The 16154-nt window shown below is 40.6% G+C and overlaps 1 protein-coding gene and 1 pseudogene across 1 annotated transcript; both read left to right on the forward strand.

Annotated features, from left to right (window-relative positions):
- The first annotated feature begins 1441 nt into the window (after nucleotides 1–1441).
- LOC140371583 (CCA tRNA nucleotidyltransferase 1, mitochondrial-like) lies at nucleotides 1442–2633 on the forward strand (annotated as a pseudogene).
- A 1983-nt stretch (nucleotides 2634–4616) lies between these two features.
- bace1 (beta-secretase 1) lies at nucleotides 4617–16036 on the forward strand. The gene is made up of 9 exons (XM_072454618.1): nucleotides 4617–5117; nucleotides 7813–7901; nucleotides 8862–9078; nucleotides 9863–10000; nucleotides 11060–11194; nucleotides 11279–11380; nucleotides 12042–12191; nucleotides 12354–12525; nucleotides 13564–16036. Exons 1-9 carry the CDS (start codon nucleotides 4806–4808, stop codon nucleotides 13800–13802), a joined length of 1554 nt encoding a protein of 517 aa, XP_072310719.1. The 5' UTR covers nucleotides 4617–4805; the 3' UTR covers nucleotides 13803–16036.
- Nucleotides 16037–16154: the final 118 nt, after the last annotated feature.

The raw sequence follows: 16154 nt of genomic DNA on the forward strand, positions 1-16154 counted from the left end.
TTCAGTGAGAGACTGATCCACCCTTGATGTGTGAAGGAAAGGTTCCGTAGGTCTTTCCTTCCTGCTGCTGTCAGACTTTATAACAAAAACTGTTAGTACTGAACACTCGCAATACTGACCTAACCTAATACTGATGTGCAATTCTGTCATATGTGCAATTGCTGTTGGAATTTATGTGCAATTCATGTGCAATTACTGTGAAATTCATGTGCAATCTATGTGCTGTCGTGACACATATTCATGTGCAATTACTGTCGGGATCACATGCAATGGTATTTATTTATTTATTTGTCTATGGGAGTTTTTATTTATTTATAGGAGATCTTCTACTGAAAGTGTTTTTCAGACTTCCTATAAGTGATCTGTTCTTCTGGATCTACCTCTGTATCTACCTGCGTTGCACCAATGAAATTTCCCCATGTGGGACAATAAAGGAATATCTTATCTTGTCTTATGACATTTAATCATTTTTGCAATGATTTGAACTTAACAGATACTTGGAGACGCCTTAATCCCGGCATTGGTTAGTTTTCATGGTTTAGCCCAGTGGTTCTTAACTTTTTGGAGGTACTCAACCCCACCAGTTTCATAAGCACATTCACCGAACCCTTCGTAATTGGAAAGATAAAATATATTTTTTTCAAATTCAAAACATAGGTATATATTTTACTGGAGCACAAAATGAACCGTGCATCAACATCACTAGTTTCACACAAAAACAAAAACATAATCATGAACATTTACTGCAAATCAGTGACTTCTGCGATTGCCTTTCACAGACCAGTTCAGAAATGCACCTTCACCTTGGCAAGTGCCACTCTCATGTCATTTTCGCAACAAAGTCGGCGCGAGTCACGAATCATTTATGAGTCGAATGTGTGTCTGGACCTCCACCGAATCCCTGGGGTTGACTCACCGAACCCAGGTTAAGAACCACTGGTTTAGCCCAAACTATACCTGGAAATCTAGAATTGACCACTGGTTAATTTCAAACAATCAAGTATGTTTTGATATTGATTGTAATAGTTCTGCGGTCCCTCTGACTGACCACATTGTTATTTATTTACACATGAAATCTAAGAATAGATCATATTCATACAAATGCTGGAAATTTAACTCAAGTTTGCTAAAAAATTAAGATTATTGCAAAAACATGAAATTAATTATTAACAATATTATTATTATTATTAAATATTATATATTTAATGAGGAACTTAAAACCCTGGTTAAAAAGTGGGCGTTCCTAATAAAACCGTGATAAAACGTTTGTTCTTTGCTCTATTTGCACTTCTTTATGACGCAGCGTGAATTCTACAAAGATCCACCTACTTGTCTTGACGTTCTCGCACGCTATTGGCCAGTGGCCGCATTGCACTCTCACACTTCCTGTTTGTGGCTTAACATACATGTTTGACTTCATTGAAAGCTGGAAAGTGTCTCTTCACCATGCAGCTGAAAACCAGTGAGTTTCAGTGTCTGTTCACCGATGGACTGAAAGGACTGGCAGAAATCTTTCTTAAGAATAACCATGAGCTCCGAGTTGCTGGAGGCGCAGTACGGGACCTATTGTCGGGGAGACGGCCTGATGATGTGGACTTTGCGACCACAGCTACTCCAGATCAGATGAAGAGCATGTTTTAGGCAGCACGTATTCGAATGATTAACAACAAAGGAGAGCAGCACGGCACCATCACAGCCAGAATACACAGTGAAAACTTTGAGGTGACTACACTGCGTGTAGACGTTCAGACAGATGGGCGACATGCAGAGGTCGAATTCACCACTGACTGGCAACAGGATGCAGAACGCAGAGACCTCACCACCAACTCCATGTTTTTAGGTCTTGATAGCACATTGTGTGACTATTTCAAAGGATACGAAGACCTGCAGAATCATACAGTTAGATTTGTGGGCAGTGCTGAGCAAAGAATCCAAGAGGATTTTAGGTTTTATGGCAGAGTTGCTCTGGAACCAGATGACCATGAGCCAGGGACACTTGCTGCCTTTAAAGCAAATGGCCATGGCCTGTCAGGGATCTCAGGAGAACGCATCTGGGTAGAAGCTTGTTGTTGGCCACCACGCGGGCCCTCTACTGGAGTTGGCACAGTACATCGGTTTTCCAACAGACGGTGACCTGGAGGAGATGCGGCGAGTGTGGGAGAACTTAAAACGACTCTCCCCCAAACCAATAACGGTCCTGGCTGCCCTCTTCCACTGCTCATAGGAGGTGGACAAAATGGACCTCCGGTTGACAGTATCCAAAGAGGAGACGACTCTGGCTCTGTTCCTGGTCAAGTACAGACATGAGCTCCAGAAGGACAGCAAGCAACCACACAGCAGCAAGCCTTTCACTGACATTATTATTGATTGATATTAGTGATGATAGTCGAAAGTTGGACACTCAGATGAAAGTGTGTAAGCTGCTTAAGTATCAGGGCGAGGAGAAGCTACTGAAGGAGCTGCGCCAGTGGTCCATCCCTCGGTTTCCCATCAGAGGAGACGACCCTCAGTTGGGTGTCACATCAGGGAAGGACATAGGTGCAACCTTACAAAAGCTCCGGGACATCTGGAAGAAAAGTCACTATCAGATTGACAAAGACGAACTGCTCAGCTACATCAAGTCGTAGCTAAATGGAAGTCATTTTGTGTTATTTCCCATAAATAAATGTATTTTCACACAGTTTTATGTTATGTTTACTGTAATGTTGCACTCGAGGTTAGTATTAATACGATAGCCGCCCAAAGTTCTATGATCACATCTATGCTTGCTTTATTGTTTCGTCCCCGTGACGCCTGAACAAAGTTTAATCGGTGTGAACAATGACTATATTTAATAATGCCACAAAGCCAAGAAGACTTTTAATTTTCAAGTATTGTGTGAATTGGTCGGTCCATACCATCTCCAGCTACAAGGCTTGAGTAAAGAGAAAACACACAAAAAAAAGTCTCTGGTTATATGTCACTTTCTGTGCCACCTGAACGTAATAGGCAGAGATAGGCGGGAGATATAATTTGTCTAAATGTTATCGTTTTGCAACAAATAAAATTATTGATACTGGCGACACAGCAGCCATGGACTGAGAAGTTGGCGAATATTTTAATTAAATCCGGAGGGAGGGAGGAGTTTAGTTTCAAACAAATTACTTGGAGATTAAATTAGAGCGATAGTTGTAGATCATACGCAACACGTTTGGCACATCGGATATCTCGTCACCCAAGGCACTTTTGCTCCTTCATTTCAACATGTAGAGCACAGACAAGTCCTTCCTCTGCTGAGAGCGTGTTTTAAATCAATTTGAAGACCGCAGTGAAGTTAGATTCACATGATTTAGAAACCTTGCCTGTTTTTTGGGTTCAAATGTGGGTTTTGCCTTAGTTGCCCAGATGGCGCCCACATAAAACCATGTAGGACCTACTTTGAATTGAAATTGACTTATTTGACAGACTGTGGACTAAATGGGACAAAATGTCATAACTCTGCCTGGGTCATGATTTTGTTGCATAGTGGACATTCCCTTTTTACAGTGTTTGTTGCCAAATCCTTTTTAACAATAAACAAGAGCTGTCTTTATAACTTACTTAATGTTTTACTTTTATTTATTTATTTGAAAGGGACAGACTGCATTTTAATGAACACGTGTAAAGTACAGTGTAAAAATATGCCAGATTATACAAAAAATCTCATCTGTTGCCCCAAGGAAAGTAACACAAAAGACAAAAACAAAACATTGAAAAAGGAAAACGCGTTGAGTTTAAATATTTTCACCGTAAACCAGATAATAGGGAGGGCAATAATAAACACTGATTTTTCAAATGAAAAATCTAACTAGTTCCTATAGCTCTCACACACCCTTTGGCAAATGTATTCATTTTAGACGCGTGCATAGTTTTAGGAGAGCTTTTGTCAGACTGTGAAGTTAAACGGAAATATACTTGTATTTTCCCCCTTACACACTCTGCGGGGAAACACCTTTGCTACACAAAAAAGGCAGGCAGTCACCCCAGCTTTAAATACACAAAAGCCATAACCTTAGACAGTTACGCTCTTTTACGATGTGTGTCGTGTCAATGCCTGAAGAGTTTAGTTTCATATTTAATCGACTGTCAGGCCAAAACACCAGAAACGACCCACGCAGAAAACGCAACGCTTTCGACTTTATTTTGAAAGGCCGGAGGAAGTGCTGGCCGCGATGAAGCCGCGTGAGGCGGAGAGATGCTGTCGCTGGAGCCTCTGGAGGATGCAGCAGCAGCAGCGGGGCGGATGGAGGAAGAGGAGGCGATGAGAGCGGAGCGAAAGCACGGGCAGAGGGCCTGAGGGATGCAGACACAGCGCTGCCTCTTCCCGGGACGGAGGACGAGGGCTTCGGCGGGTCTGATTCACTAACTCGACTCGGGGAGGATACCGAGTACGACGGGGGCGCGCGCGGCGGTGGAGGAGGAGGTCTACGTGAAGCAACGAGGGACAGACAACTATCCCAGCGTCACCGTTTTTTTGTCATCATCCCTGCAAGAAACGCCTTTTGTGATTTGATTTTTTGTTTTTGTTTTTTACCCTGGAGAGATGCGCTTTGTTGGTTGATGTCTCGTCGTGGCACTGCCTGTTTTTAGTCAGTACACAGTGAGTCCAAGGCTTTTTGTGTGGCGTGTTCACGTTACGGTGTCCATTATGGCCTCAACTCGGTCTGTAGCATCACTTGACAACCCCCTACTCGCCAATGCGCACGCCAAATCGACGCAAACTCATTCAAACTGAGCCACAATATCACACAAAAAACAACAACACACACCACAAATAAAGCGTGAACATGGAGCGTTTACAGGTCTCGTGCGTGACTGCTATCTTCCTATGGACTCTTTTGTGCGCGTTGGAGAGCGGTGAGTGCGCACCGGACGCGTCGGGCCTGTCCCTCGCCATCCGTGTGCCACTGCGTCAAGGCGCTCGCCCCGAAGCGCCACCTGTCCCCGTCCAGAGAGAGGGCGCCGGGCCGGGCAGGGCACGGCGCAGGCGCAGAGGGGCGGCCGCGGGCATCAGCTTCGTGGATATGATCGATAATCTGCGTGGCAAATCCGGACAGGGGTACTACGTGGAGATGGCAGTGGGCACACCTCCGCAAAAGGTAGGTCCTCAGATCTGGAGCGTGCTTTGTGGTGAGTGGAGGGAGAAAACCTGTGCATGGGCTTTTTGTTGCACTAGGTCCACTGTTTTGGAAAGTTATAAAGTATTAAGATAAGATATATATTTATTGTCCACACATGGGGAAATTTCATTGTTGCAACGCAGGTAGTTACAGAGGAAAAGGACAGATAACTTATAGGAAGTTTAAAAAACACTTAATAAAAGAACTCTTAAAAACAAAACTCTTGTAAAAACACTCTTAATAAATTAAACCTGGGTAAAGTTCGTTAATGTACTTGAATAGGCTATACTTTTCAAATAGCTGTACACCGACTTAAGTACTTTTACAGTTGATACATACTAATATTGTGTATAAGAGCAGGGAATTATAGGCTACTTTTTACTCCACATTGTAACTGGATACAAAGTGTTTTTTATGGTTTGAGACCAGCTGAAATAGATGAAGGGGTATTTTTAGCTTGTCTATGTTTTTTTTATTATTATTATTATTAAGAAATGTTGACCAGCCAAAGACCTAATATTAGAAAAAATAAATTTAAATTGTGTTATATCTCCCCCCCACGCCTCTTCATACTATGATAATAATAATTGAATTATAGCATATCACATATACATGAGGATCTACAGTCCCCCCACCCCTATTCCAGGTGTCTACTCAATACTCAATTTAAAATGTGTTATTTTAGGAACCATACAAGACGCATATACAAATGCATAGCCTTACATAAAGCATAAAAATCTGCTAAATTATTTATCAATTAATTACTAAAATCCAAGTTAAAATGTATTTTTATATGTGCACTTTAATAAGTACTTTTTGTGATACTTTTGCTTTTACTTGAGTAAATTTTTGCCAAAATTGAGTTCTTCTTCCACCACTGGACTAGAACTATAACGCTGAACTTGACTAGCACAAGGATTTTGCCACAAGATGCTCTTTGATTCCTGAAGTGTCTGTCTGTGTCTCCATCAACGTAAAACATGCAGCTAATCTTCCTGCTATGGATTTTCCTGAGCAAAATCCTGACTCAAGATGTGAAGACGGGGCCCAGGGCATTGCACAGTGGTCACAAACCGGAACCTGCTTGAAATATGGGTCACATGTAAAGGCTTCATCTTGGTGGTGGTGTCCAGACAATAAGAATGTTGTGAAAAGAACATATTATGTGTGCACGGTTGTGTGGTTCAACATATGTCCCAAACAACCAAGAATTAAGACACATTGATGTACACTAATGCTTATATTTGAATCTCGAGAAATCCATGAGCCTCAAAATGTACCCAATGTTACTGTTTGTAACCGTGACATTTGAGAAGGATTTGACTGTCCATATTTATTCCTGCCTCTATCGCAGACTTTGAGACAGTAGCTTTTCGTCTGATATTTTTAGAGCCAATCCATTATTCATTAGTCAAAAAGGACTGGCACGCATAAGGGTTTAAGGGGCTGAAGTAAATTAATACAAGTGAACTAAAGTCATACATAAAGTTAACGTTTAAGTTGCATGCATGGACTAGACCGTGAGTTCCATGTATCACTCACATTTCTGAAAGTCGAGAGGGATAAATTTAAGACGAAAGTGGACCACTGTCATAATATAGTAAATAATCTGCTTCAGCGTTTTTGAGGTTTTATTTGAGCACTTCTATGTGTAAATAGTACTTAGTTATACCGTGTCGAGCCTCATTCAGACTTTTTGACTGATTCCGCACAATGTGATACTCTCATAGAGCTGCAGACGGAGGACAGACACCCGAGAGCAGAGTCAGACTCACACAGACGATGAATGAGAAGGACAAAGAGGGCAGCCGGAAGTGACAGGGCGCCGCCGAATACATACAGGCTCAATGGGACACGAATAATCTGTTTTAACGCAGTATTAGTATCGTAGCGTAAGGTTCAGGGACAAACGTACGCTGCCGCTCTCTTCCAAAAAGCATAATCTGTCGTCTTTAAGGAGTGCTGCAAGACATTCTAGTGTTAAACTATAACTTTTAAATAAGTAATTCACATTTTCTTCATTGTAAATTGTAATATTGACCTTAATAACAGATACAAGTCCTCCCTGCCTCTTCAGAAGGGCAGTGTAGCAAAGCAGCAGACATTCATTTACGTGTTTTATCTCCATTTTCTAACCTTACAATAACAACCCAGTGTCTGAATTAGTTTTTAATCATCTCAAGTGAGTACAGGGATGTGGGTGGGAAAAACAGATCTTTTCAGAGCAATTGAGCCTCAGTTGTAGGATAATACAGTATGACTCAAACATAGAAAATCTCATAAAAGTTGATTTTACATTCGTCTCCTTTAATTGTTTTCAGGAATAGCTCGGAACACTGCAATAATAATGCACATAAAACACATAGAATAATGTATTTTCATAAACAAGTGTGATTTTTCTTTTTGAAATGTGAAAGTTTAGTGTAAGACTAACCTCACTAAGGCCAAAAGAAAAAGGTTTTCCTATCGTGCGGGTTTATTTCTGTTCATTTAAAGCAGAAAAAAATGCTGAATGAAATGTAATGTGTAAAACTGAGACTGCACTTCCCTTTTAAAAATGTAATGAGGCCCATAACTCACTCAGTTCTGCTGTAGCCCAAGCAGCACTCTCACATCGACTCTGTTTGCACACTGCATGTCTGTAATAGTCTGTGCGTTTCCTCTGTGTCTGCAGCTGAACATCCTGGTGGACACTGGGAGCAGTAACTTCGCCGTCGGTGCAGCGGCTCACCCTTTTCTCAGAAGATACTACCATCGCTCTCTGTGAGTAAAACCGCTGCCTGTGCGTCGACGGTGCTTTTTCACACATCGCAACATTATAGCTGTCAAAATAGGAATGTTGTGTGTTGTACAATTAACAAATCTGATTCAAAGCAAGGAGGTGTTTATGTTTTTCCATAGAATTACGGCGCAATTAATCAAATTTAAATGATTTCTTAATGTCACTGATATGTTTGCTTGGGTCATGTTAATCAAGAGGTGTACAGCCGATCCACTGTCAGTAAACGCATTTGATTTGAGAAAGTATTTTAGACTATTTTATGTTGTTAAATGTAAATGGTTAAAAGTCTGTATTGTTTATGTTCAGGGAATTTATATCGACAGCCATTTTCAACAAAAATCTAATCGAAAATCGAGATTGATCAATATGACGAAGACAATTTTTTGAGTTTGTTTATTTATTTATTTTTACATAATGTCCAGCCCTACCTAGAATGTTCCAGACTATGGCATTACACACCTCGCCGTACGACACATAAAATATTTGGTGAAGCTGGACACTCCACAATCCTGACTCTAATGCTCAATAATGACACCATGACATCCCCTTAAAGTGACAGCTTCTCATGTTTTTCTATTTAGTTGATTTATTTTGTTGATTGGTGGTGGTTGAACCTGTGCTAAGTATTTGTCATAGTTTGACATCAGTAAAGTTGCAGTTTGTGAAGAAAAATGTAAAAATGGCGGCTGTAAATCATCCATAAGCGCATCGAAAACGCACAATTTTCCGACAGTTTATACAATAACTCAACAAAATAAAGGTGTTATCAGGTATTATTATTGGGCAAATCATAACCATTGTGTAACTTATATAGATTTCGGCCCGTTTACTCTTTGGTTGCGAGGTAATAGATGTGTCCAACCAGGAAGTATGATTAGAAACTGTGTGTGTGTGTGTGTGTAGTCCACCCTGCCATATGGGCTTTTTCTTTCTCTTTTTAGCTCCACGTCGTACCGGGACCTCGGGAGGAGTGTGTACGTCCCATACACTCAGGGGCGCTGGGAGGGGCAGCTGGGCACGGACCTGGTCTCTGTGCCGCACGGGCCTAATGCCACTCTCCGGGCAAACATCGCCGCCATCACCCAGTCGGACCGCTTCTTCATCAACGGCTCCAACTGGGAGGGCATCCTGGGACTGGCCTACGCAGACATTGCTCGGGTAAGAACACAGAAGCACTCGGAGCGGAGTATAATAGTTCTACAAAATAATATTGCTTGGTTTCAGGTGACACGTAGACTTTAAAAATAGTGTTAAATTAACATAATGGGATAATTGACCTTGTATTACCGTAATATAAATGAGAAAGTTGAACTAATACTATTTTTCACTTAGATTACTGTAGATTTCTAAAATACTATAAAATGTATTTCATTTGTATTAATTTATTTATTTCGAGCAAGTCAATAAACACAAAAATAAACTTAATATGCATTTATTCAAGGGAGTGTCTGCAGTGCCGCGGCGCGCGGCCGAAAAAGCCATGTTATTTTTGTGCCGGCTGCGCGCCGCGGCTCCTGAAACTGCGCCGCTATTTCACCGCGGTTTAGCGCCGTTTTCGACCGCGCCAGGTTAAGGTTAGGGTTAGGGTTAGGGTTAAGGTTAAGGTTAAGGTTAAGGTTAAGGTTAAGGTTAAGGTTAGGGTTAAGTTTAAGGTTAGGGTTAGGGTTAAGGTTAGGGTTAGGGTTAAGGTTAAGGTTAGGGTTAGGGTAAAGGTTAAGGTTAGGGTTAAGGTTCGGGTTAAGGTTAGGGTTAAGGTTAAGGTTAGGGTTAGGGTTAGCCATGAGGCTATAACGGCTACAAGGGAAATGCCGCGGTCCCTGAAACTGCGCGGCCATTTGACCGCGTGGCTCTCCAGCCACGGTCTTTATTCAAAACACTAGTAGTGTTTTAGTAGGAAAAAATATAAAATCTTAACTTTTTTTCAAATACGTTTTCTCTACAGCCGGATGAGAACCTGGAGCCTTTCTTCGACTCTCTGGTTCGTCAAACGCCGGTCCCAAACCTCTTCTCGTTGCAGCTTTGTGGAGCGGGCTTCACCCAAAACTACTCTCTGGGCAGCGCGACAGTCGGCGGCAGCATGGTGAGTGCGAGTTCTACTCAAAACAGCACCGGACTTACATTGGCACCGAAGTAAAGACCATGAACAGTTTATTGAGTTATAAACTCCGGAAGATAGATCTGAAGGAGTCAAGTTTCTGCTGCTGCGAAGGAGGTGGCGAACATGGCAAGCTCACAGCCGGAGTGTAATTAGTAAGATTGAGGAATGTTTTTGTGCAGGCTGTGATTGGCAGGCAAGAAATATAGACTGCCTGGAATAGACCTGTTGACATTTGACTTTCAAGTATATCACATTTGACTTTCCAGTATCGCACGTCATGACAAACTACCTTAAAATGCTGCAAGAAAGAGATACGTATGATGCACTCTTTTAATCCTTACCCAAAACATTTAAAGAATCATTTGACAACATTTCTGTCGGATTGCCAAAATATATGAAGATAAGTTTGTCATCTAAAGTTCGGGAGTAGGACCACACCCCTTTCACGCCCCTTCCTGCAGCTACACTATTTATTTAAGCATCCAGGTCACACACATCAGCGTCCGTGACTTCGTTCCCCTCCCTCTCCCCCTCTTCTAATTATTATTATAATTTATGTCCTTGATGGGGGTATTGAGGCCCTGGAGAATTCAGCCCTCATCACCAGAAGCCCAAAAACTGCATCCATTTCTGTACATTCGTGTCGTTCATGTTTCTCGTATGTCAATTAACACGTATTGTACTGTAACATCGTAGCTGGGGTTGTGGTCCTTGCCAGTGAACTGCTGATTATTGTCTTCCAGTTGCTCCAAAAAGTATTGAAATATAGAATTTTCATCAATATCCCGGGTTTTTCACTGGAATTTACTGCTTAAAACACAGACTCTGCAGACGCCAAAGACAAGATTGTACTAATTTGGTATTAAGTATTGATAATAATTAAATGGCTTTAGCAGATTTTCTCTTTGGTATTGCGTCTCATATTTCGTTCCATATTGCTCTGCTTCTTCTTTGGCATCCCAACAGTATACGTGCAGCAATATCGGTATAATAAAAACAGGTTCAAGCCGCCTGAATGCGTGTGCAAATGTGTTTTTGTAGATCATCGGCGGCGTGGACCCGTCTCTGTACGTCGGCGAGCTGTGGTACACTCCCATTCGCAGAGAGTGGTACTACGAAGTCGTCATTGTGAGGATCGAAGTGAATGGACAGGACCTCAACATGGACTGCAAAGAGGTAACGTCATATTCAGGAAGTGAACTCGGAACGTACCAGTTTTTTCAGCTGTTGTTTTTTTTTTTATTATTCCCTCGGTTTCAGTATAACTACGACAAGAGCATCGTGGACAGCGGCACCACAAACCTGCGTCTGCCTCGGAAGGTTTTTCAGGCAGCGGTTAAAGCCATCGAAGCGGCGTCCTCGGTAAGTTCCTCTTCTTCTTAATCTGTGTGTCCAATTAAGGCAGTGAAATACTGATTTCTGTTTGTATTGGGCCGTTTCTTTTGTTCCAAGTAAAAGCGTAAATGTCAAAAGAGCAAACTGTGAATTTGAAAATATAAACTTTACTTGTTGAAGGAATAGATTAAAAACGCACACAATGATTTGAGTACACAATACTTACACGTTTGGTATCGTTTTGCTTCTTTTATGTCCTCTTTGTTTTGGGCAAGTTTGAGTGTATAAGCTAATTTTAAGATTTTTGTATAAGAACCATTCTTTATTGACTGAAGTCATGCCTTTTGCGTCAATTGAAAAGCGAAGAACAAGTACGTGAAAAGGCAGATTAAACTCCCAAAAGTCCAGCTAAAATTCAACTTAAACAATCCTTTGAATTCAACTTAAACAACCAGTCAAATAACACATTTTGTCAACTAAGACTCGACTAAAGGCTTACAATCCAAGCACGTTTAAGCTTTTTACCTCGCAATAACCAACTTTGATGACATTCTTTCATCTCTAAAACCGCTTTATGTTCCCACTGTGCCAACAGAGGGGGCAACAAAAACTCCAGGCCTTTTATTTCTTTCCCCATCTTTCGTGTCAGTTTTAAGCTTTTATGCTCTCTGCTGTGTTGTTGTTCCAGACCGAGCAGTTCCCCTCTGGTTTCTGGCTGGGGGAGCAGCTGGTGTGTTGGCAGGCGGGCACAACACCGTGGCACATCTTCCCCGTCATCTCTCTGTATCTGATGAGTGAAAACCGCAACCAGTCGTTCAGAATATCCATCCTGCCCCAGGTAAGTCGCACCGAATCTCGTAAACGCTGCGGCATTCTATAAAGACTATAATGGCAAAAAAGAGTTGAATTTGACGTGTTTAGATGGTGAAAAACGAGATCGGTAAAGTTAGCTGTTCGTGTCTGTGCGTACGTTACGAATACGTGTTTGTCTGTCGTGCAGCAATACCTGAGGCCGGTGGAGGACGTGGCCTCTGCTCAGGAGGACTGTTACAAGTTTGCAGTGTCGCAGTCCAGCACCGGGACAGTGATGGGGGCCGTCATCATGGAGGGATTTTATGTCGTGTTTGATCGAGAGAAGCGACGCATCGGCTTTGCGGTCAGCACATGCCACGGTATGGATGGGTCTTCAAAACGAAAATAATAATGCTCAGTTTGAATTAGTCACGTATTAACTCTAACGTAAAAGGTTTTGCTTTAGGGAACAATAAAAAAAACCTCAAGTAAAAGTGTCACGCTATAAAATCTACTCAAGTAAAGGGTTAGTATACTCCTAAAATGTACTTTAAGAGTAAACAGCACAAGTAATTATTTTTGTTTTTGAGAACAAGTAAAGCATCAAATTGTAATAAATCTTGATAAGGAGTTAATTTTGGGGTTACTATAATGTTATTTTTCTCTATAAAGCCTATTTTTGTTTGTTCAAAGCAAATGCAGCTAAGATAAGTCTCCATAAATATGCTAAAAAACAAACCCCTCAGCCATTTCAGCAGGTCTAAAGAAATGATACTTTAATCCAGTTAGTGGAGTAGAAAGTACAAATATCTGCTCTGAAATGTAGTGATATAATAGTAAAAAGTGAAAAAACCTTTCTGAAATGTACATATGTAGGGTTAGATATGTAAAAAGTACAGTACTTTTACTTTTGTACTTTGTTACTTTCCACCACTGCTCATAAATAACTAGAACGTTGATAAAAGTACAAAATAATACTATACATTGCAATTAGATTTAGCCTTGTATTGAACCGCAAAGAAAATTACTTCAATTGCATTCAAAATGTGAAGGGGAAAAAACCCATTATAAAAACAATTCATTAGAAAGTTTAGCGTTAGAACCAATAAATAGAGTTGCTTAGTTTGCCTATTTTTATACCTAGTAACCACACTGTACACTGGGACAAACCTCTAATTTACCCAATAAACAAGTTTATTTTGTTAAATGAAGGTTTGATGGATCAGAAAAATGTGTTCCTAGAATTGTGTCTCTGTTTCCTGTCATTTTCAGCCAATTTCCTTGCTTTTCTTCACACACTGCCACTAACTGAAGTAAAACTATGACACGTATTTACAAGTGCTTCCCCCACCAAACAAAGGAATAACAAAAGGCAAACAATCACGTTCATTCACCTTCCTCACGCCCTCTGTTCCCAGTGCACGACGAGTTCCGCACGGCGTCAGTGGAGGGTCCGTTTCACGGCGTGGACCTGGAGGACTGCGGCTACAACATCCCCCAGACGGACGAGTCCACGCTCATGACCATCGCCTACATCATGGCCGGCATCTGTGCGCTCTTCATGCTGCCGCTGTGCCTCATGGTGTGCCAGTGGCGTTTCGCGCGCTGCATTCATCCCCACGGAGACTTCACCGATGACATTTCTCTACTCAAGTGACAAACGGTGGGAAATATGTTTACTCGAATGTGAAAGGAGCGGCTGTTGCTGTGGTTAAAGGAGGCGTTTGTGCTGTGAATGCGTTGTCGGGTTTAGGAAAAGGAACATTTTAAAAAGATGTAAAAGTCAAGTTCCACTGAAAGGACTTCCTAAAATCCTTTGACTCTGTTCACTTTGATCGTAACAGGCACCTAGAAATAAAATGTATTATGATTATTATTATTATTATTATTATGATTCACTTTTAAGGAGCCTAAAGTTTAAAAGTGCACTATGTAACTTCTTCTTCTTTGGTGTTTTATTGTGGTTGTTATCAAAGTGTTACATTACCGCCACCTACTGTAGTTGTGCGTCTTAGACTTTAGACTTTATTTTTTAGACTTTATTCTTGAAACTTTAGACTTTATTCTAGAAACTTTAGACTTTATTCTTGAAACTTTAGACTGTATACGCCACCTACTTGTGTTCATTGAATGTACTTTACTTTATTGCTTTGCCTGGAATGTTCCGCAGCATCATTCGGCTTTATTCGTCTCGATCAGGGATGGATTCAATTCAATGTTTTTATCGCAGAAAAACAATGCAAAATGTGAGCGTGGTCGCCTCGTCTCGGTCGCGATTCATGCGTTTAATGCCGTACTGTGGAACATTCCCAGACAAAGCAGTAACGTCTCCATGTCACGCCCGCAGCGCGCCAGCAGAAGAGTTACATGGTGCACCTTTAACATTGAGGTGGAGGCAGGTCTTGGCCCGATTTATGCTTGAAATCTCCGTCATTGCTGGGTCTATCCACACGAAACAAAAGGCATTTTTACAAGGCATTTCACAAGCGTAATAGTTTATCACTTTAAAGGACTTAATGCCATAGTATTGTATGGCAAGTGTGTCCTATTTTCTGCTTGGATAATACATTGAAGAAAAAAACAAAACAAACTATGAATCACTCACGGTTATAAATTGACCTAGAGGTGGAAGATACATTTAAAAAAGTATATCGCAATTGTTGTTTTAAAGATATGTAAATTATAAGTTTGTGTGTATTGTTTTTCTACTGTCATTTAAAAAGCTATTAAAATTACACTAATTAACAGCGTAATCTTCCAAACAAGATTCTAAAGTGACATTTCTATACTTTTGTAATCTCATGGTCCATTCACATTTGGTTTGGTACTTGATCCTCAACCGGCACATTTTAGAACATTCCTGATGCATTATTGATTGAAATATTGTATGAATATTGTTATTAAGATACTGCAAAAATATATATATCAAAGGATTTTTCTTTGTGTGTGATATTGCCCACCCCGCCCCGCCCCTAAATTTGACCTCATTCCTCCACCTGAGATTCTGAGATCAACTAATTCTAATCTAGAACCCAACCTCTTACCTGAGAGTTATTTAATCCCCGTTCCCAAATTGTCATGTTTTGCGCATTAAATATATATATATATATATTTACGCACTTGAAGTTATAGTTTCCGACCTTAGTATTAACATTTAATCTAACAAAACCGTTCCTGAGAATGATCCTTACAAGCCATTTTGTGCTTTGCCTTTGAAGAAACCTACAAGATGGCCATTATATAACGTATAGGACCAAGCTTGATTTGAATGTTAAATAATGTGCGGATTAAAAGTTCTGGCAACACTTATACCACATATTAGTCGCTAACTTAGTCTCAGTTAGTATGTTAGTGATTATTCAGCTATTAATTAGTATTCATGAAACACTTATAAATGCCTAATGAACACTACATTAATGGGAAGGAACTAACGATGGCTGAATACTAGCTGAGACATAATTAAGCACACACATTATGACTTTTTTATTGGTTTGCCACTGATATGTGGAGCTCAAACTTATGTGTTACCAAAGAATAAAAATTATTGCAAATGTCTTATTAAATTGGCACAAGATGGACTTAGACGTGTAATGTGGCTTTAAATGGAGTGAGCATGTTTGTTTGTGTGATGTTCTATTGAAAGAGCAGGAGTATAATACTACTGCTATGGGCTCCTACAGTTTGAATAAAAGAGGGCCGATTTTAAATAAATATATCCTACACAGAAGTTGTTTTGTTTTCCCCCTCAATGTAAATTTGAGGTTACAGCCGATGTCACTTTCTTTCTTGTACAAACAGCTTACATGTACATATATACTGTTACATGTATATTGAACAGACTTTCTCTGTTGCTCTTGCACTGACTGATGATTTGCACATGTAACAACAACACAATGCATATTAACAAAAATGAGACGTGATAGGGCTTTGGAATCCTTTAACCAGGACCATTTATTTGTCAATGAAACTACCCAAAGTATCTTAGAAGATAACATATGTTTTTGTCTCG

This window comes from Eucyclogobius newberryi, unplaced genomic scaffold (assembly GCF_026437365.1).
Source record: "Eucyclogobius newberryi isolate DKJ021-1_F unplaced genomic scaffold, fEucNew1.0.hap1 SCAF_10, whole genome shotgun sequence".
NCBI lineage: Eukaryota > Metazoa > Chordata > Actinopteri > Gobiiformes > Gobiidae > Eucyclogobius > Eucyclogobius newberryi.

Coding starts and splice junctions, on each gene's coding strand:
- bace1 (XM_072454618.1), top strand. CDS start 4,806: ATGGAGCGTTTACAGGTCTCGTGCGTGACTGCTATCTTCCTATGGACT. Junction 9,079..9,862: donor CCTACGCAGACATTGCTCGG/GTAAGAACACAG, acceptor TTTTCTCTACAG/CCGGATGAGAACCTGGAGCC. Junction 12,526..13,563: donor TGCGGTCAGCACATGCCACG/GTATGGATGGGT, acceptor CTCTGTTCCCAG/TGCACGACGAGTTCCGCACG.